The sequence below is a fragment of the Xiphophorus hellerii genome, chromosome 5, assembly GCF_003331165.1.
Source record: "Xiphophorus hellerii strain 12219 chromosome 5, Xiphophorus_hellerii-4.1, whole genome shotgun sequence".
Taxonomy (NCBI): domain Eukaryota; kingdom Metazoa; phylum Chordata; class Actinopteri; order Cyprinodontiformes; family Poeciliidae; genus Xiphophorus; species Xiphophorus hellerii.
The window spans coordinates 30,472,745-30,494,664 of NC_045676.1; the positions used below are offsets into that span (position 1 = coordinate 30,472,745).

At 40.8% G+C, this 21,920-nt stretch overlaps 4 protein-coding genes across 6 annotated transcripts in view; 1 reads left to right on the forward strand and 3 right to left on the reverse strand.

Moving 5' to 3' along the window:
• LOC116719901 (fibroblast growth factor-binding protein 1) overlaps positions 1 to 8,809 on the reverse strand; it is a 13,010-nt gene extending 4,201 nt beyond the window's left edge. Inside the window, exons 1-2 of one of the 3 annotated variants that reach the window (XR_004339284.1) lie at positions 8,577 to 8,809; positions 7,334 to 8,150 (exon numbers count right to left, since the gene is read on the reverse strand). Coding sequence is in view for 2 of the 3 variants with exons in the window: in XM_032562703.1 (XP_032418594.1) it covers positions 7,527 to 8,150; positions 8,577 to 8,648 (696 nt within the window). In the remaining variant the exon portion in view is untranslated. Of the gene's footprint in view, positions 1 to 6,380; positions 8,151 to 8,576 lie in introns of those variants that run through there. The other 2 variants (XM_032562703.1, XM_032562705.1) reach the window with 2 other exon arrangements.
• A 3,185-nt stretch (positions 8,810 to 11,994) lies between these two features.
• On the forward strand, positions 11,995 to 13,774 carry LOC116719422 (tripartite motif-containing protein 16-like). Its single transcript, XM_032561932.1, has one exon. The coding sequence runs from the start codon at positions 12,101 to 12,103 to the stop codon at positions 13,760 to 13,762; it is 1,662 nt and encodes a 553-aa protein (XP_032417823.1). The 5' UTR covers positions 11,995 to 12,100; the 3' UTR covers positions 13,763 to 13,774.
• A 1,822-nt stretch (positions 13,775 to 15,596) lies between these two features.
• LOC116719502 (tripartite motif-containing protein 16-like) lies at positions 15,597 to 18,214 on the reverse strand. Its single transcript, XM_032562030.1, has one exon. It carries the CDS (start codon positions 18,056 to 18,058, stop codon positions 16,394 to 16,396), a length of 1,665 nt encoding a protein of 554 aa, XP_032417921.1. The 5' UTR covers positions 18,059 to 18,214; the 3' UTR covers positions 15,597 to 16,393.
• An 891-nt stretch (positions 18,215 to 19,105) lies between these two features.
• On the reverse strand, positions 19,106 to 21,234 carry fgfbp2b (fibroblast growth factor binding protein 2b). Its single transcript, XM_032562020.1, has 2 exons — positions 20,284 to 21,234; positions 19,106 to 19,323 (listed from the first exon to the last, which is right to left on the reverse strand). Exon 1 carries the CDS (start codon positions 21,048 to 21,050, stop codon positions 20,316 to 20,318), a length of 735 nt encoding a protein of 244 aa, XP_032417911.1. The 5' UTR covers positions 21,051 to 21,234; the 3' UTR covers positions 19,106 to 19,323; positions 20,284 to 20,315.
• Between the last annotated feature and the right edge of the window lie 686 nt (positions 21,235 to 21,920).

The window sequence follows — 21,920 nt, forward strand, 5'->3', positions numbered from 1 at the left end:
ATTCTAAGTTTTAGTGTTATTTTTTTTCTTTCATTTATTTGTTTTATCTTAATGTTAAATTTTGGATTAAACATATTAGTTTTATCAGTTAGGGTTAAACTGATAATTATGTTAATCAGTTTTGTCAAAACATAACCGAAAGACATTTGAACCAATTTAAATTAGTTCATGATGTTAGTTTAGTTAGATAGTTAGTAGCATAAAAATGCATTTTATCCTCATTTTATTTATTTAAATCTTAATTTAATAACCATCAAAGACTTTGGCAAAAGAGCATAAAAATGATGGGTTAAACTTTAACCCATCATTTTTGAACTGTTAAAGGTTCCTCCTTCCACATTTATTTTTTTTCCACAAAGTTTGATTGAAACCAAATCACTTTCATGTCTCTTTTTTTTCCTCGAAGAGTTTTTGCGGCACTAGTGGCTCGTATTTTTTGCGACAGTAGGCAGACAGGAAAGAGGGCGAGCACATGCGGGAAAGGTCGCCGGGACCGGGAGTCGAACCCGCGACGTCCGCGTCGTGGACTAAGGCCTCCAAACGTGGGGCGTGCTGTGGTGGCGCAGGGGGTTTCATGTCTCCTTAACCGTGAATTGTTGGACCAGAGGATCCAAACTGTTTCCAGTAGATGAGCTCTGAGGAATCCTCCTCTTCCCTGTTTTTCTGCGTCTCTCTCTGTTTGTGTCTCTGGAGTGAAAGGAGAGGTTTTGTTACACCGCTCCACCACTCTCTTGTTATTCTTTTCATGGACAGATTTGCTCCTGATTGTTACCACGGAAACAGAGAGCCAATAAGGTGGTCCATACAGTAGGTTGTGAAGTCGGACCACTAGGAGCCACAGGAAGACAAACCCCCAGCTCCTCCCACAGTGTGTGTCTGTGTGGGCCTGGGACTGGGCTGTGGGTGGGAGGCTGGGGATCCATGCAGCTTTGTAGGTCAGACAGTGGAGAACACAGTTTTGTTTGGATGCGCCTTTTCTTTTCCTTTTTTTTTTTTTACACCTGCCACCCTTTCAATGCGCCTCTGACTTAGTATGAAGTAAAAACATTCAGACGAACTGAATGGAGACGCTTCTTTACTGTCATATATTTGGGATCATAGACAGATTTTATTAAATCTGTCTGAACCCGCACATTGCAAAGAAGTATCTACCCCCTTTTAGATTTCTGTTCCTCACATTTAGATGTTTCAACTCACCAAATATTAATATAAATGTAATCAGAGTAAATGCAGAAAGTCTAAAAGTTAGTTTTTAAATTTAATCAGCCAACCAGTCGAGATTATTTGTTGTAGATTTCAGGGACATGGCAGTTCAAAGTGCTTTACATCGTGAAATCATAAAAAAAAACAACAAAAAAAAAACATTACAAACGCACCATACAGTCAACAGCTGTGAAAACCAACATCAGACATTACATTTTGTCAAGTGCTATTGTTAAAATTATTGATAAACATAAAATATGTTAATCAGTGTTCCATTTCTTATGGTTCGAAAGCAACTCTAACAATTAGGATTTTAGCCTTGATTTAAATTGCCTACCAATCTGCGTATCAGTGTATAAATGTGTGTGTGTTTGTGAGTGCGACTGGGTGAATGTGACTCTGGTGTAAAGCGCTTTGAGTGGTGAAAATGACTGGAAAAGCGCTATATAAGTTCAGTCCATTAACAATTTACCATTGAAAGGAACTCAATGTTTCGGCTGTTCTGCAGTTTTCTGGAAGTGTGTTCCAGATTTCAAGTGCATAGAAGCTGAATGCTGCTTCTCTATGTTATTTATAAAGACAAAATAGTCCAAACCAACTTTGAACTATGTGAAAAAGTAAATTAAAGAACATATGAGCAATAAAGTCACAGAAATCTGGAAAATCAGGAAAGGGTTACTGAGCTATTTCTAAGGCTTTGGGACTCCTGCTCAAAACTCTGGGAGGCCAAAATAGATACAAACTGAGTGAAAACATCTTGGTGATTCTGGGGGATTTTTGGAAAAGTATTTTGTAAACTGATGAGACAAAAGAAGAAATTCGAGGGAGGTGTGTGTCTCGTTATATCTGGTGTAGCAAAGCATTTTAGGAAACATCATAAACGTTACACAAAATAAGAGTCAAACAATGTGGACCTGGATGACTATTTTTCTCCATGAAGGATTCTGTCATTTGATAACTGCATCTTGCATCAGCTTTGTCTGATATTAAAATTTGTTTGGTGATCTGAGACAGCTAAGCGAAAGAAGAAGAACCATTTTAGAACACAGCATCGAATAATTTACTCCTTTTGAGAAAACTGTTTGCAACATAAAAAAAAACATATTTCGACAGACAAAAATCATTTTTAAGGATCAGAGGCCTGAGCAGGCTGAAGTTGTTCAGTATTAATCTGACTGTTCTGTCACGAACTCTAACATTTAACAAGCTAGAGGAGGAATGTGGAGTCCTGAATGAACATCTTTGTTTTCTTTCCACCTTTCGACTTTGAGGTGAATTCTCTGGGAAGTTCATTTCTGGGACAACGGACTGTTGTTCTACTCTTTTTGTTTTTTACTTGTGAAAAATAATTTTCTCTGTAGAACAAATTACTTTAAATTGTTCTGAAAAGGCTTGATGACCCAAATTGGAATGTATGTTGTGTTGGCTTGACCCACACAAATGCACTATCAAATACAGCCATTGATCGTGCATTTGGTACTATCAATAGGTACCAAATGCATTTGTTAGCAAAGTTAGTCATTTAGATCAAAATGACCAAGTCGAGGCTCCACCTGATTACCAGGAAATAATAGTCAGATAGTTCAGTCTCAGTCTACTTGGTGAAGACAGAGAAAAGTAAAACTACTATAAAATGGAATAAAAGCAAACGTTTATAAATGTTAAGCTCAGTGACCTGTTTGCACCCAAGCAGTTTAGCACCACATAATGAAACACGGTTCCTTCCAATGACTTACACTGGGGTGTGTGAACAGAATGTTGGCCCAGGTGGCGGCTCAGGAGTGTGAGATGTTTGTACTTGAGCTGCATCCTGTTTGAGTCCTAATGTTTGTCGCTCCACATCCGTCAGGATGCGTCGTGGTTGCTGGAAATGCCGACAGAGTTGGAGACAGAGGCGTAGTGAAGTCACTCGTCGCTTGAACCGACACGCAGGAAACGTGGAAATAATTAAGATTGCAAACACAGAAACAAACGCTAAACCCTAAAAACCCCATACCGTGACAGCATCCCTGCCAAAGCTGATGGTGGAGGTGCAGAAACCCCTCATGCCGTTCAGAACGAGACAAAAACATCTTTGTGCAGACGTGAAAGCACTATGATAGCACAGCCGGGAGAACTGAAGCGATTCAATGGGTCATTGTCAGGAAATTTGACAAAGCCCCAACATGGCTTTTCAGCTTTTGTGTCCTGGTTCTTAGAAACGTTCAACAGTTTAACGTCGCAGTTTTAAATAAAATAGAACAGGATAAAAACATCTGTCTAAGGTGATCTGCCAGGAAGACTCTTTTTGACACAGTTTTTTCACAGCCTTTTGACTTGGTGATAATGAATGAAAACAGGATACAGCACCATTGTGCCTCACTTTGTGTTGGATAAAAGCTCAGAAATATTCTTTCTTTCAGATGTTTATAGTGATGCGTCTGCAGCTGGTTGGCCATCGGCACCATCTGCCTCCGTGAGAGAAAGAAACAAGTAAAGACAAGAAGGACGGAGTGCCTCATACCTCAACATCACTCAGATGAGACGATGATTATTGACGTTAATGACGTTCCTTCAGGCTCTTCTCTCCTGGGAGCTTTTGAGAGTATATCTATGGTGACAGGGCCGCCATTGTGTCTGCATGCAGAGGCTTTACGTCGTACAGGAGGGAACCGAACATGTCAAAATCCCTTTATAACTTGTGGTGAGAGTGAAAGGTCTGAGGAAAACGTCTGTCTGTCTGGTATTCAGAACATCTTCAGAAAGGGCTGAAAAGTTTGGGGTGTTGGTGGTTTTATCTATTTATCATGTCACTCTTTTCTAGTTTTAGCCGCTTTGTACATGACTTTTTCCGGGGATGACAAAGAGAAAACCTCCATTTGATGTTTTTGTGCCCAACGCAGATCAATTCATAACCATCTGGGGGAAAGTTTCGTAGCCTCTTTGAGAACCAAAGGTCTCAACCGATCATCTTATGGTCTGTTGTAGGGAAAATGTGAAAATATTCTCAACCAGCAGAAGATTTCTCACACTTATTTTAGTTTGAGCTGGGGTCATAATCTGTCATACTTTGTCAAAGTAAAAAGGTCCAAACTGGGATTGATTAATTAATAGGAATATGTTAAAATAATCAGCAAATCTAATTTAATTTAGCTGGGCTGAGAACTGCAGCTGCAGGGAGGAGCTATGTGGAAAAGGCGGAGCTTTGTGAAAGCAAGCGTTTAGGCACCCGGAGTGGTTGCCAGGGCAGATTAAAGGATTCCTCAAACTTGTATGGAAGAATCAAATCAACACTCCACATATGTTTTTGAGGGAGGGAACAACATTATCAGATGAAGTAAAGCTAGAAAAGAGTTTAACTTACATAATACCACCCCTTTAAAAACCAGAGAAAGCCTGGAGAACAACTGACCACTACCAGTTTAAGACATCAGAAAAGCTGGCTATTTTTAACAGAAATATAAAGAATTAAGGTTAAATTATATTTTCCTTCTAAATAGTTTAGTTGTGAATTTTCTCTACAGTCAGTTTAAGATTATAGCAAAGCTTTTCATTATTTTCAGACTTCAGGAAACTTGCGCTGCTGCAGATCACCGTCATGTTAGAATCCTACTGCAGTTGATGTTTGTGTCAAAGATCCAAAGTGTGAAAAACCAACTTCATACCAGTGAGCTGTCCCTGATTTATTTGTTTAAACACAAAGAAACAACTCACACAGGTGGACAGACACACATTTACTCTGCTTCCTTCTGCCCTATCAACCTCTGACCTCTAGCTACTTCCTGGCTGACTGCGTGCAGGTGCTGGGCTGAGCTGTAAACGGTCAGGTGACGGGGTCGGTCCTCAAACACCATTCTGTGCTGCCAAAGCCATTATGAAGGAAGAAGACCCCCACTGAGGGCAGGTCAGAGGTCGTGGGGGTCAAGAACAGACAGGAAGGCTTTAATGTCCACATCTGGGTCTGCACTTGTTCAGAGATAAAGTTTTATTTACACTTACTGCTGCAGATAGACGCCTCGGCACAAAGAAGCCCCTCTTGTAAACCTGTTTGTGAACGATGATGTTCAGGGAAATGTTCTGTGGCAGGCTGTGGGTCTGAAGAGGATTAGGCTGTTTGATAGGAACGAGGTAGAATGATTTCGTAAAATGTGAGCAAAACAAAAATGAAAACCTTTGAATCCAGTTTTTGCCTAGTAAAAACAAAAAGCTTTTTATCTGTTTAAATATTTAAAGGGGCAGTACGATGTTTTCCAGGCACATAGTTCCATTTTATAGCACAATCAGGTAACTATGTTACTCCCGGTTGTTATAAAAATTCTGTTTATATCAAATATTACTTAAAAGAAATTTGACTTTGTAATTTAACGCCTTGAACTTAGGCCTCTGTCTCTTTAAAAACTTCTGCTATTCTGAAACTCCGTCTTCAGGAACTTCTCACTACATTGCTCCTCTATTAACCCTTTAAGAATGTTTTTACCAGCGTTTCACTGAGAAGTAGATCCTATAATGAGCTCAGAAGATGCTCAGTTTCACCAGGTGTTTGCTAATTGTTGCTGGCTAGTCTGAAGGAGCTGAGCGAGTAAGCAAGCAAACATGCCTGCAGGAAAGATTCTTCATAAAATCAAGAAAAATATTGACAACCCTGACCATTCTCTTCATGGCAAAGTCATAGAAAATCAGAGCGTCTTCGATCATAAGCTTCTTCAAATTCGCTGTGATACAGATTGCTACAGGAAATCTTTCCTGCCCACAGCCATCACTTTCTACAATAACTGCATAATTTGAATTAATAAGATTCAACACTCATTTTCTTCTGAGATCAATGAAGTATTTTTGAATCGAAATGAATTTGCTTGAACAAATACAGTACTGGTGTCATATTTCAGGAAATATGTAAAAAAGAAAATGCATTTTATTTTAAGACACAACTTTTAGCATCTTTTTAAAAAAAGTTGTAAACCATCCTCAAATATTCTCCTTGATTTTTTAACCAGTTCTTGTGGCTGACTGTTTAATTTCTATATTTTTTTAATAGAAAATGGTAAAATGGCTAAACAAAGAGACAAACAAATGTGGCACTGCCAGTCAGAAGGAATCAAAAGAGGAGAAAAGGTCCATATTGACCCTTTGCTCAGACCTGCTGAAGACTTAAATATCATTTTAAACTAGTTCAGAGTAAAATTCCATCCAGAAAACAATGCAATTTAAGTAGTTTATTAACAAATACCATTAGAATCAGCATGAAGCATTAAATTATTTAACATTAACTGTAAAAGGCCCCACCAGCTTAAATCTAATATTTTACAATACCTTGCTAAATAATTCTTACCACTTAACTATTTTTTCCACATTTTGCCTTGTTACAACCACAGCCTCACAGGATTTGATTTGGATTTCATGTATCTGACCAACACAGTATGACAGAACCACAAAGTAGAAGACTCACGTTATTTTTTTACAAATAAGAATCTGAAACATGAGGCTCGCATTTAGTAAACGGACCATTTTACTCTCATTCCCCTAAATAAAATATAACAAAGCACACTGGAAAAGAAAATAGAGTTCCAACTTAAAAACAATACATGTTATTATATCACATGTCAATGTATTAAGCTTGTCAGGCTTACTTTATTTACATTTGTTTAATATATTTGTTTCTTGGATAAACTGACCTTGATTACTTCTGACCGTGTTGTCACCTGTTTTCCTTTTTCAGTCTATTATCTTCCAAACAAGAACGAGCAGAAATGTTTCTAACTGTGCAAAGGTTGGAAGCTGCAACTCAGGAGGGCTGAATATATGTGTACGCCACACTTATCAGAGTTTTACAAGTAAAAGAAAACAAACTGATATCCTTCTACTTCACAATTATTACTTATGTTGGTGTTTCATGTAAAGCCCTCAGAGAGGTATGGATGTTATTGCAAGGCTTCATATGGAGAGAAAATGTGACTTGGAATGAAAAGCAAAAAAAACTCACTTGAGGCTAACCTGCACTGAAAAACAAATGGTTGCTTGAACCGACTTTTTAAAAAATGACTCTAATTTGTTACAGCTAATTGTATTAGTTTTACTCGATCTAATTCAGATTTGAATAATTCTGAAATCAGAATTATAGCTTGAGCACAACTAATAAAATTTGCTGTAACACAATTTTTTTTTTAAAGATGTTTCAAAAGACATATTTTTCAGAGTGACCTTGAACACACTTCGGTTTAAGAACAGGAATTCCAACTGGATGCAAAATACTAGATATAAATGTCAATGAACGAACGAACGAACGAACGAATGAATGAATGAATGAATGAATGAATGAATGGTGTGTCGTCCTGAGGTCCGTCCTGCTAGCAGTCCTCGCTCTGCAGCATAGACATGAAGAACGCGCACACGCTGGCCCAGGAGCTGCAGAACTCCTCCGCTGTTTTCCGCTGATCCGCGCGCTTTACGCACGTCGCGCTCGTGGGCTGGACGGGCGGCGTCGTGGGAGCAGCGGTGCTTCTTTTCACGCTGTTCCGATCCAGTCTGAGGTTCGCATCTCTGGGCGCGTGCTTACACATGCCGGCTTTCACCAGCGCGCGACCGTCCGCGCACACTTTATCCCGCATCTTCTTGAAGGCGCGCGCCACTTGTTTCCAGAAGGCTTTGGGGTCCGAGTTGTAACCCGGACAGCTCCGAGGTCTGCCGAGGTACTCGCAGCGGGTCTTGTTGACGCCGCCCTGCCTCTCGCAGTTCACCCGGACCTTCACCGCTTCCCCCGCTTCTCCCGCGCGCCACGCGCACCGCGTCCCGTCGCTGGTGACGAACGTCCCTCCGCCGATCCGCTGCGCGGCGCCGGGCTGCTTGGCGCCAGAAGCCCGGAGGAGTCGGAGCTTCAGGAGAACCAAGAACAGCCCAATGGAGAAGAGAGCCCTCAGCGGAAACATCACTGCTTTCAGCAGAAAACTAAAAACACAAAATACAAAATCCACCTGAAAATGACAGAGAAACAGATGATGATGCACCTAAAGGATCATATTTATTTGAGCGATAGAAAATAATATGGGGTTTGATTCAAAAACTAAGATATCTTTGCCTCGAAACCTCAAAACCACCAAGTTCCAAATTATCTGCTTTTTCCATATTTGTATTTTAATAGTTTCACAGACAATTTATTGTCTGTGTTTCAAGTTTAATGTAAACATAATATATGCTAAATCAATTTTTAATATGAAATGATGTTTGAGTACAGATGGTATTAGATGAACACCAAAAACTACTTAATTGAGAGGGAACATATGTTTTAATCCACCCTGCTAACGCTTTAACGCGTCGAAAATATTAAATGTTCTTTATAATATATATACAGTATGCCATCTTACAGCCAAAGGGATCACATGTAAAGTGCTGAATCTTACCAGAATGAGGAGTGCCGCCGTGCGTAAATTCGCGTGCTTTGTCTCTCTGTGGCCCGGCGCGTGGTTTTTCATGCGTCGCTGTGCAGCACGCCCACTTATTCAACACATGCACTCTCATGTTCGCAGGCAAATAGTTTGAAAAGAAACCTGGCACCAGTTTCTGATGAACAGCTCTGGCATGGGCCGACACGACGTGTCTACATGTGAATTCACGCCTGGTGGAGATCAAGGCTCGATCAAGGGGGGCGTTAGGGCGCTGATGCACCCACAGTTACTGGAAGACTTTTTCTTTTCTAGTGCTAAGAATAATGCCAAAACGTCCATGTGAATGCCTTACAGTCTTATTCAATAAATGTATATACTGTATGTCCTGATCAGGCTCGTCTGATTAATAGCACCTTTCGAAAATAATCTTTTAGGAGGCATTAAACATCAGAGGTGTGACCAAGTCACTGTGTTGCAAGTCTCAAGTAAGTCTCAAGTCTCTGTCCTCAAGTCCGAGTCAAGTCTCAAGTAAAGACAGGCAAAAGTCGAGTCAAGTCTCAAGTCAGGAACCTTTAATTTCAAGTCATTTCGAGTCGTTTTTATTTTATTTTTTATAATTTGCAATTATACATAAAATTCAAATAATAGACCATTTGTTCGTTTTAAAATATGTATTTATCTCAAATGATAGAACATGTGTAGCTGAACACAAAGTATAAAAAACATTTTTAAATTGGACCACTTTATTGCCCAGTTCTGTTAAACTTGATATTCAATAAAAAAAGACGAAAATGCTGACATTTCCACAGCACAATACAAAGAACCATAACAGCAGTTTTTTCCTCTTTTCTCTGACCTGTCAAAACAATATATTGTCAATATAATTTCCCAACGTAGATGTCTTCAAATACACCAACCATCCTTAGATGATACTAGACCCGGCTCATCATCATGATGGGACAGAGAGACTCTGTTCCCTGTGTTCAGGTCCAGAATCTGCTTTCTGTTCCGGAGCCCCGCTCACTATCCACCGGCTTCCTGAGCTAACACGGTGCACATTATTTGTGGAGGCATTTGAAGGACCGGATTTATGGTAAATCATCACCAATTTAACCCGGAGTACACATGCTAACACGAAGTTAGCTAAAGTCAACTATCTTACAGCAAAAGAAAAGTGCCACCTACCGATCTTTGTGAAGCTTCAAATGCCGGACAAAGTTGGACGTCGTGGCATCTCCATCCGATATTCTCTTCTTGCATGTTTTACAAGTTGCAGTTCGTTTTTTAGTCGAAAGTTCAGAACCTACGTAGCCAAAAGAAATTACTCGCGGAAGCATATTCCAGCGGTTATTTCGTATTTCGTTCCCTGAGCTCTGTAGCTTTGCCGCGTTTTTTTAAACGTCCAAATCCTGTTAATTTGATTGGTTGTGCTGCAGCTACGTACACATACATACATAAGGAGAGAGGAAAAACATAGTGACGGTCTGCGCATATTGATACGGAATGAGTGAAATTAATTAATGACGCCACTTTATAAATAATGTGTTTTAAATTTTAAGACTTTGAGTAAAAAATATCAAGTCTTTTCAAGTAAACAGCTTCAAGTCGAGTCAAGTCCCAAGTCAATGGCATGAAAGTCAAAGTCAAGTCCGAGTCTTTGAGCATTTTTTCAAGTCAAGTCTCAAGTCCTGGTTTTAACGACTCGAGTCTGACTCGAGTCCAAGTCATGTGACTCGAGTCCCCACCTCTGTTAAACATACTACGAAATATAAATATGTTAAAACATACGTAATTTAATCTATATAATGAATTTCAATTGGTAATGGAACTGCTGACAAAGGAACTTTTCAGTCATATTCTAAATTATGGAATCAGTCTGTATTTGCTGAATGCTTGCCTACAGCTGAAAACAGTTTCACAATTCAGTAATATGCTAAACGTGTTTGCTGTGTTTTACAGAGGATCTAAATCAACACACCTAAACCTGTCTAGTTTCATTAATGTGTAAAAACTTCTGCTTTACCTGTAATCAGAGGCCCGTAGGTCCAGTTTGAGGGCAGAAGCTGTTGGAGACCTGATGGTGTACGGAGGACCGAAGCTGACAAAATTCAAAATAAAAGCAGAGATACAGAAACGGCGCAATGGATAAATCAATACACACAAAATGCACCAATTAATTTTAAAAAAGCAGAACCTTTCCTCGTGTTTTATAATTTAATTTAACTTGATGGTTGTTTTTTTCCTTCTTAATTCTAACAACTTATATTATGACCATAATATAAATGTTACAGAATTTTACTAAAATCAATGTCAATTAAATTATAAAACATAATGTAAAGTTTTATTTATTTATTTATTTTTAATTAATTGCTGCTTAATCGATGGTGGCAAAAGTGAATGGAGTTCATCCTGAAATTCGGAAGAAAGTTCGAGTCCCGTCTCTGCCGTTATGTCCTTGGGCAAGACACTTCACCTACTTTCCTGCTGGTGGTGGTCAGAAGGGTCTCAGGGCAGCTCTAGCTACTATCCGCAGCCACATGTATGTGTGAACGCGTATGTGAATGACTTTCAAGTCATCTGGACTCGATAAAGTCCAGAAGACTTGTATAAGTCCATGACATTTACCATTTTAAGTGTATTGGTTTATTTATTGGATCATCTGGTGTATTTCTGATTTTGTATTTTATTAAGTCAGTTTTGGTTTTCCATATGGGTCTGGTAAGTGGACAACTTGGCAAAAGTGTTTGTTTTTTTTCGTCACTTGCCTCTTATTGTCTCTTGGGGTTATAGTGTATGGGGATTAGTTACACTTTAATTATTTATGTCCTTTTCTCCATGTTTTGTTACAGTTTATCAAGCCTGATTGCAACTGTGTGTGTGTCACTGGGAAAAATCTGCTCTGTGATTTTTACAGCAAATGTTGACAAAAATGAAGGATAGAGATGGCACAGAATGTAAATAAAGATATCAATTTTAACTCCACAAACCCTGCACTGTCCCTTTAAGCCAAAGGCTGACATCTATAGTCCTGTAGGAGCGCTGTTCTGTAACCTTTGGATGCATTGCTGCTCCAACACACTTGAATCAAAAACCTGTATTACCTCCTTGGCAAGTTTAGCAAATACCTTGTCATCAATCATCCTCCAAACTCTAACAGACAAACAGCAGTTCTCAGCAGTGAGTCCATACAATGTGTATTTTTCTGATGTATGTATCAGGAAAATGGTCCCCATAATGCATCAAATACATAGTACACACACACACACACCCACACCCACATGCCTACCCCCACATGCCTACCCCCACATGCATGCACACACACTTCAAAGTTTTTCCTAGAATCAACAGTGTGGTAACTTTTACTGTTGGACTTTGTCAATGCATTTCTTTCTTCCCCTCCCCTTCCGATCTAAGAGTTTAGAGGCAGGTCTAACAGCTCGTCGCCTCTTTAACTGTAGCAACATGTTATATTTAGAGCAGAGTTCAGTTTCACTTTCGAGGAAGTGAAAATCAGCAAGTTATTCTGACTGCGAGGAGAAATGGCACACACAGGAGTTCAGTTGTATCGGGAAAAGTTCTCCTGTTCCATCTGTTTGGATCTACTGAAGGATCCGGTGACTACATCCTGTGGACACAGCTACTGCATGAGCTGCATTAAAGACCACTGGGATGTAGAGGACCAGAAGGGAATCCACAGCTGTCCTCAGTGCAGGAAGACTTTCAAACGCAGACCTGACCTCCAGAAAAACACCCTGTTAGCAGAGTTAGTGGAGGACCTGAAGAAGACTGGACTCCAACATGCTCCGACCGACCACTGTTATGCTGGACCTGGAGATGTTACCTGCGATGTCTGCACTGGGAGGAAGATGAAAGCTGTCAAGTTCTGTCTGGTTTGCTTGGCCTCATACTGTGAGGATCACCTCCAACCTCACTATGAATCTCATGCTTTTAAAAAACATAAACTTGTTAAAGCTTCTGCTGAACTTCAGCCGAACCTCTGCAGTCGTCATGACGAGGTGATGAAGATCTTCTGTCATACTGATCAGCAGTCCATCTGTTACCTCTGCACTATGGATGAACATAAAGGCCATGAAACAGTGCCAGCTGCAGCAGAAAGGACTGGGAAGCAGAAGGAGCTCCAGGTGAGGCGACAACAAATCCAGCAGAGAATCCAGAACAGAGAGGAAGACATGAAGCTGCTTCAACAGGAAGTGGAGGTCATCAATGTCTCTGCTGATAAAACAGTGGAGGACAGTGAGAAGATCTTCACTGAGCTGATGCGTCTCCTCCAGAAAAGAAGCTCTGAGGTGAAGCAGCAGATCAGATCCCAGCAGGAAACTGAAGTGAATCGAGTCAAAGATGTTCAGGAGAAGCTGGAGCAGGAGATCACTGAGCTGAAGAGGAAAGACGCTGAGCTGGAGCAGCTCTCTCACACACAGGATCACAACCAGTTTCTCCTCAACTACCCCTCACTGCCAGAACTCAGTGAGTCTACACGTTCATCCAGCATCGACATCCGTCCTCTGAGACACTTTGAGGACGTGACAGCAGCTATGTCAGAACTCAGAGAGAAGCTACAGGACGTCCTGAGGGACATGTGGACGAATGTCCCACTGACAGTCCCCCTGGTGGATGTTCTCCTGTCAGAACCAGAACCTAAGACCAGGAATGACTTCTTGAAATATTCAAAAAGAATCACTCTGGACCCAAACACAGCAAACACACATATATTATTATCTGAGGGAAACAAGAAAGGAACTTTGACGAAGGAAATGCAGTTTCATTTTGATCATCCAGACAGATTCTCTTATTGTCAGGTCCTGAGCAGAGAGAGTCTGACTGGGCGCTGTTACTGGGAGGTGGAGTGGAGGGGGAGAAGAGTTGATGTAGCAGTTTCATACAAGAGCATCAGCAGGTCAGGACAAGAATGTGAGTTTCGAAGCAATGACAAATGTTGGTCATTATATTGTTGCACAGACTGGTACACATGTTGGCACAACAGAGTTGGAAATCTAATATCAGTTCCGGTTTCGTCCAGAGTAGGAGTGTACGTGGATCACAGAGCCGGCGTTCTGTCTTTCTACCGCGTCTCTGGAACCATGACTCTCCTCCACAGAGTCCAGACCTGCTTTACTGAGCCGCTGCATGCTGGAGTTGGGTTTTACGATACTGGAGACTCTGCTAAGTTTATTGGACTGTAACAATAAACAGTTTAATGTTTAATGTTGAGGTCAGTGATTGGAGATCCAACTGGTTATTATGTGTTTCTTAGTCACCATCATTGTTGCTAAGTGGTCACTATTTGGTCACTTCCTCTCTGCTCAGAGATCAGTTGTCTTTAGAGAGTTATGCTTTGTTCTTCAGTTGTTTTGTTGATGGTGGGTTTAGTTTGAGTGCTGCCCCCTCCTGTTTCTGTTCAGCCATAAAGGCTACCACAGCTCAGGAAGGCTTTATTCACCTGAACTTTTTAAATTGATTTTGCCAAAATCCTTTGTTGGAAATAATAACAAAAAAACATTGCTTCCATGATCATTATGATCATTTGAGAACAGAGATGGTAAGAATTAAATTCTCTGTATTTATTGTATTTTTCATTAATTCACTGTATAAGAGTTCTTTGATTTTAATATAATTACTTATTTTGCCATGTAGATGAAAACAAACACAGGTTGTTTGTTGCTGTTTAGGCGTTTGTGGTGCTAAAATGGCCATACTACAACACGCAAACATTCTTAAATGTACATTACAGGTATTTTTGTTTTCCCAATGATTGCAGGATATATTTGGTTGTTCAAATGTGTTTTTTTTTATTCATCACTTGTTAAATATGGAGCAAAATTCAATACTATTCACACATGTACAGTAGAAGGAAACAAGGAAATTATTTCAATACTTTGCAATTGAAAAACTGATTTGTTTCACAACAGACACAGCTTCCATGGTGAACATTGCCACAATTAAAAAATGGCAACTTTTTATCACCTGATAATTTTATTAAAAATGCGCTAAAATTTAATTTAACAGCCCTAAAGGCAATTTCTCCTGCTTTGCTTCAGCTAATTAAAGAAATGCAGCTATTACTCCAAAAGAACCACCTTTTTTTAAATTATTTTTATAAATGACAGTGATTTAATACCAATATCTCAAAAGCTTAATTTAAGTTTTAAAATTTCTCTTGCATTTGTAACACTTTCTGTTTTGCCTTTTTCACACTGTTAGTTTGTGATTATTCTCTTTTTTACTTATTGTTTTTTTTTCTGCTCAGTTTTATCATGCCAAATGTACCTTTTATGTTACTGATGTGTGCCTTTTTAAATCATTTTCTTTAAATTTTCAATAAAGAGAAAAAAAAAACATTGCCATATTTCCACTTTTTAATGCAGCGAGGATTTGTGGGTAATAAACTTCACCAAAGCCCGTAGTAGATAGAGAAAGATCTAGTTGCAGCCGCAGCCAACTAGAAAACGCCACATGTGCCATGATTTGAGCGCCTCACACCGCCCCCTGGCGTCCCAAAGACGCCATTAATTTAAAGTGACTGAGTCCTCATGTATTCTCAGAAAAGCCGATGTGCGTTATTAGTATTTATAAAGTAAAAAACAAATCCCACACATTCGAATCGGCGTTTCAGAACATTTTAGGACAAACTAAAATCTTAATTTTGTTTAAGCTGAATCATATTTCAGTTGTGTTTGTTTTTATCAATTTATTTTCACTATATAATCTTTTTGTTTTTAATTGCATTTTGAATTTGGTTTCAATTCATCTTAGTTATCTTTTTCTTTACTTGTTCTAGATTTCATAATAAAATGTTAATTCTTAAAGTAAGAAATAACAAATACTGTTTTGTTTCTTAAGTTCATATTTAAAATACAACTTTGATTTTTGATCTAAAGACTTGCTCCCTAACAGATTTTCTCAGTTTCTGATTTTTTTTTTTGACACACTTCAGTGCTTCATGTGATTAACCAAATTTAAATAAATAAATAAATAAAATGCAGTTTTCAAATGACTATTTCACTTAAGGGGAAAAAATACATCTGATCCCACTTGGCCCTGCGTGAAAAAGTAACCACCAATTCTCCCATACACCTTCCCTAGTTTAATCATGTCATAAATCATATTTTCTAGAAAGTTATGTTGAGTTTCACTCACTGCACTCAGGCCTGATTACTGAGTAAGAACTCCTGCAGTGAACTGCTCTGTTCCCACAAGGAAATGTTATTGTGAATTTCACTTAACTCTTAGTTAGACATTTCACAACCACTAAATATTTTATTCGTACAGCATTATCAATGGTCAAGAAGAGACAAATAAATGCTTTGCTGAAGGGACAGCCTCCACAATGTAGCAAAAACGGCTAAAGTCAATAAAGCAAAAATCAGCATCACATGAATATAATACCAAAAAGGCTAAAATTACTGTTAAGTCGGCTATAGGGAAACAAACAATAAGAAACAACATGCAAACTTTAATACGTACTTAAACTAATAAAAAAATAAAAAATAAAACGAAACAAAACATCAACTGAAATTTCATTCTTGTTCACACTGAAACAAACCTCAATGTCTGACTTAACTTTGACTCAAACTAAACCCAACATCAACAAAACAGAAGAAGACAAAGTAGCTCCCTGAAGACAACTGATCTCTGAGCAGAGAGGAAATGATCAAACAGTGAGCGCTTAGCAACAATGATGGAGACTAGAGATTAGGGGATCAACAAAGTATTTTTATTATTATTATTATCATTATTATTATGATAATAATAATAATAATAATAATAATAATAAACACATTGTAACCAGCTGGAGCTCTGATCACTTCTGTCTGTTACACTTCAATAAACGTAACAGAGTCTCCATAACTATAAAACCCAACTCCAGCATGCAGCGGCTGAGTGAAGCAGGTCTGGACTCTGTGGAGGAGAGTCATGGTTCCAGAGACGCGGTAGAAAGACAGAACACCGGCTCTGTGATCCACGTACACTCCTACTCTGGACGAAACCGGAACTGACATTCGAGTTTCTACTCTGTTGTGAAAAAATATGTAATTTTGCTTGTGACAATATAATGTCCAAGATTTGTCAGTGTTTCGAAAATCGCAGTCACCTTCCGACCTGCTGATGCTCTTGTATGAAACTGCTAAATCGACTTCTGTCCCGCTCCACTCCACCTCCCAGTAACAGCGCCCAGTCAGACTCTCTCTGCTGAGGATCTGAGTGCAGTTGGTGAATCTGTCTGGATGATCAAAATAAAACTGGTCTTCCTCCACTAGAGTCACTTTCTTGTTTCCCTCGGATAACAACAGAAAGTTGTTTGCTGTGTTTGGGTCCAGAGTGATTCTTTTTGAATATTTCAAGAAGTCATTCCTGGTCTTAGGTTCTGGTTCTGACAGGAGAACATCCACCAGGGGGACTGTCAGTGGGACATTCGTCCACATGTCCCTCAGGACGTCCTGTAGCTTCTCTCTGAGTTCTGACATAGCTGCTGTCACGTCCTCAAAGTGTCTCAGAGGACGGATGTCGATGCTGGATGAACGTGTAGACTCACTGAGTTCTGGCAGTGAGGGGTAGTTGAGGAGAAACTGGTTGTGATCCTCTGTGTGTGAGAGCTGCTCCAGCTCAGCGTCTTTCCTCTTCAGCTCAGTGATCTCCTGCTCCAGCTTCTCCTGAACATCTTTGACTCGATTCACTTCAGTTTCCTGCTGGGATCTGATCCGCTGCTTCACCTCAGAGCTTCTTTTCTGGAGGAGACGCATCAGCTCAGTGAAGATCTTCTCACTGTCCTCCACTGTTTTATCAGCAGAGACATTGATGACCTCCACTTCCTGTTGAAGCAGCTTCATGTCTTCCTCTCTGTTCTGGATTCTCTGCTGGATTTGTTGTCGCCTCACCTGGAGCTCCTTCTGCTTTCCAGTCCTTTCTGCTGCAGCTGGCACTGTTTCATGGCCTTTATGTTCATCCATAGTGCAGAGGTAACAGATGGACTGCTGATCAGTACGACAGAAGATCTTCATCACCTCGTCATGACGACTGCAGAGGTTCTCCTGGAGCCTCTTCGTCGGGGGGATCAGTTTATGCTTCTTCAAAGGCGGAGCATCATAGTGAGGTTGGAGGTCTCTCAGGCAGTAGGAGGCCAAACAGGATAAACAGGACTTGACAGCTTTCATCTTCCTCCCAGTGCAGACATCACAGGCCACATCTCCAGGTCCAGCATAACAGTGGTCGGCCGGAGCATGTCGGAGTCCAGTCTTCTTCAGGTCCTCCACTAACTCTGCTAACAGGGTGTTTTTCTGGAGGTCGGGTCTGCGATTGAAAGTCTTCCTGCACTGAGGACAGCTGTGGATTCCCTTCTGGTCCTCTACATCCCAGTGGCCTTTAATACAGCTCATGCAGTAGCTGTGTCCGCAGGATGTAGTCACCGGATCCTTCAGTAGATCCCAACAGATGGAACAGGAGAACCTTTCCTGATCCTGCTGAACCCCTGCTTGCGCCATTTCTCCTCGCAGTGAGAATGACTTGCTGAATTTCACTGCCTCATAAATAAAAGCGGACTCTGACCCTTATCGTGTGTTGCTATGGTAAACTTGTAGATAAGATAAAACAAGGATATGTGTTGACAAAGGGTGTCTTTCTACCTGCATTAGTCACAGTAAAAACAATTTGCCACCTTTGTGAAAAGCTATATACTATCACCTGTTGATACTTCTCACATTGCAAGTGTGTTCAAGTATTTCTGCTAAACAGCTGCTATAAGACCCCATCCATTCACAAGATAGACAGAAAGGCAAAAACAAATCCCTTCATATCGTGTTGATGGCATGTTGATTTAGAGGTATAATGTGGATTAAGTTTTGATTATGGTTAGAAACAGACTAGTAATGGCTAGGGAAAAATCAATGGAAGTTAAGAAAAAAGTTCTAACATGGGTAGGAATACAAACTTGTGTGTAGACGGGTGCGTGTGCATGTTTGTGTGTGTGAGTGGGCGTTTGTTTGTAATACCTTGTGGGGACCATTTTCCTGACACATACTAAGTTGTGGGGACCCACTGCTCCTTTTGGGGACCGAAGCCTGTTTTTGGGTCAGGGGTCAGATTTAGGACTAAGGTGTGAATTTAGTTTTGGTTAGGGTTAGGGTTAGAGTAAGGTTTAGGCTGTAGAAATGAATGGAAGTCTATGGAAATTCCCCACAAACGTGTGTGTGTGTGTGTGTGTAGGGGTGTAGTGTGTGTGTGGGGGGGTGATGTAGGTGTGTGTGTGGGTGTGGGGGTGTGTGTGTGTGTGTGACCTCTGGAGCCTCCACACAGGTCTCCTCTGTTCATGCAAGGTGGCTCTTATGGACTCAATTGATCAGCTCTCACAGAGGAGTGCCTGGCTCTGCTCAGACACCTTCACTGACTGATTGTGTCTGTCAACTTCCTCAAGCCCAGCGGCCGTCCGGCAGCGGCCATGTTGTTACAGTCGGCGGCGATGGATACAAAGACATCTTTGAGAGTATGAGCGCATGCAGCAGGAGCAACAGAGCCACACGGGAGACGAGAGGTCGCCACTCTTCTATTTATTCTTTGCTCAGAATTTACATGACATCTGGGATAACGTTAGCAACAAAAATACAACACAAATACACCAAGGCGAGCTTCTTTCTTTGGCTCATTGTGTTTCTTTCCATATTATTATCATCTATTGATGACTCATTTTCAGATGATTTTGTGAAGAGAGTTCAAAGACCGGAGTCTGTGTTGTCAGGTTAGTAATTCCAATCTGAAAAAAGGGCAAAGAAGGTACTTAAAATTAAATTTTGTTCTAGTAAAAGTTAAACAAAAAGAGCAGTCTGGTGTTAAACTCAGTGGTGGACAATATCAAAGTACACTTGAGTACTGTAGTTAAGCACATTTAGAATATCTTTAATTTACTTGAGTATAAGTTTTTGGCAAACTTATGACTTTCAACTCCACTACATTTTGAGAAAGCTTGTCGTTTACTCGTTCCTCTTGGCTCAGCGTAGCTTTGTAGTGTGGTATTGTTGTTCTTATTTAGTGAAATGCAATTGGCCACTCGCTATGCTCCTTACAAGAAGAACCAATCAGCGTCGCCGCTCACACCTGGGATTTAGAATTACGTCATCCTCTTTAAATTTCGCGAGCTGAGCTCCCGCTTTGGAGAAAACAGCGCCACCATGGAAATATGGTGCCACACTACCACCACCATGTTTGATGTTTTAGTTCTGAAATGATTGGTTTAAAAGCTACAAAAGAAAAAATGCATAAAAAACCCCAAAGAATCATGAAATTTATGGATATTTCCAGAGCGCCACCATGGAAATATCCATGGTGAAATGTTTGTGTGGTTAAAATGACTTAACCACACAAATTTTGTCAATAAATACAAAAAAATACAATCTCAATTGTGGTTAGACAAGAATTCTCCTTTTCAAATTCTTTTTTAGAGTTAGAGTGTTTTTTATTTTAAAGAAAAAAGCTGAATTTTTATGCTAAGATTTTACAAATAATGTAAGTTTTTTGGAACAGAGCGGTTGTACAAGGCTCTGGATAAGCGCTCAGAAAATAACTAGAGTAAACTTTTGTAATCAACAACTAGTTTAGTAAGATTTGACCATGACTACCCATATTTTTACTCAAACACTAGAGCTGAGCAGTTTATCCACCACTGGTTAAACTTTACTTCTGCCTTCCCCTTCGCCTCAACTTTTCCTTCACCCACCTGTTATGATAAAAAAACAACTGAGTTGCATCTCAGTTTTGGAACCAGCCGATGACATAGCTGCAGAGGCCATGGAAGCTCTTCCAGCAGTACTCCGTGGCGAGGCGGGATGCCCTAGACGCCGGCTCCTCGGTGGGACGGGGAGCGGTCTTTGCCGGCTTGGGGGTGCTTCTCTTGCCCTGGGAGCCTCTGCCTGGCAGAGGTTTAGCTGGCTGAGGCTGCGGCTTTGTGGGCTGATGGGTGCCGGTGGGTTTGTTCTGCACTGCTGGCGCCGCTGGTTTGCGTTGCTCCTGACCGGGCTTTGCAGACTTTGGAGCTGAAGTCTTGGGCCAGGAGGTCATGAAGGTCATCTGAGCCTCATCAGAGTACTTCCTGCACATATGAGGGCGGTAGATTTTGGCCCCCTGGCAGGCGTTCTTCAGCTTCCTCAGCTCCCACGTCATCTGGACGAAGTAGTGCCGAGGGTTCTTGTTGTAGGCTCCACATTGGTTCGGTTGGCCCTGGAAGTCGCAGTAGTAGGAGCGCCCCGTAGCCTGGCTCGGGGATCTGCAGGAGACACGCAGACGGGTGAAGTTTCCCGCTCCGGACACCCCCATGGTGCATGAGTCCTTTGTCTTGGTGGTGAATCTGATGGTGTGGTCCCAGACGCTGGACTGCTGCTGCGGCTGCTTGCTGTCGTTGCTGCTGTCGTTGCTATGGGGGTTGGATCCGCAAACAGCTGCCGCCAAAAGCAGCGGCAACATCGCGACTTTCATCCCAGTCCTCATGGCTCTTGGCTGCTGCGGGGCACGGCTCCGTTCGCTCCTAAGGCACGCAAATGCAAACTTTTCAAGCTTGACAGATGGTTTTATTCACGATTCAGACGTAAACTCCTCCTCCACTTGCTAAGCTATTTTAAAAATGATCGACGAGACGGCTGGAAGGGGAAGAGGGCGCAGAAACCACAGGAGAAACAGGAGAAGCCGATGAAAAGCAAGAGGCATAAGAGAGGCTCACACATGAGGCCAGATGTTGGGGAACAGGAGGACCATTGACCATTGATGAGAAGGAGAGCAGCAGGAAAATGGAACTAAAATCTTGAAAGAATATTTGCCTCCTTACAGATTTCTTCCGTTCATTTTTTTTCCTTTGTCAGGCTCAGGATCTTTAAGATCATCAAATAATTTTAATATGAGACCAGATTAACTTGAGCATCTACAAAAGAGAGCATTCCAATGATTTTATTTTTATTTTTGCGTGAAAAAGCAAGGGCTGGTTGTGAAACCTTGGGGACAACGCGACTTTTACATCTCCTTCATAGAGGGCAGAAGTTCTTGTTTTATCAGTTATTTCAAGTCATCCAGGTGCTGAAGCAATGAAACAACCCCACATCACCACACTACCACCGCCATGTTTGATGTTTTAGTTCTGAAATGATTGGTTTAAAAGCTACAGAAGAAAAAAAACGCATTGAAGACCCCAAAGAATCATGAAATTTATCCAGATGTTTGTCGGCAAATACTTAATACTCTCACCAGTTCTTGCCTATAGTCTCATTTTTTCTGTGTAACAGAGGCAAGTGGGGCTTTGCAGTGCTTTATATGTTGTTGGGTTCTTTTGTTACTTCCTGGAAACGCATCAATAAATGCGTTTCTGTG

Coding starts and splice junctions, on each gene's coding strand:
- fgfbp2b (XM_032562020.1), bottom strand. CDS start 21,050: ATGAGGACTGGGATGAAAGTCGCGATGTTGCCGCTGCTTTTGGCGGCA.
- LOC116719502 (XM_032562030.1), bottom strand. CDS start 18,058: ATGGCGCAAGCAGGGGTTCAGCAGGATCAGGAAAGGTTCTCCTGTTCC.
- LOC116719422 (XM_032561932.1), top strand. CDS start 12,101: ATGGCACACACAGGAGTTCAGTTGTATCGGGAAAAGTTCTCCTGTTCC.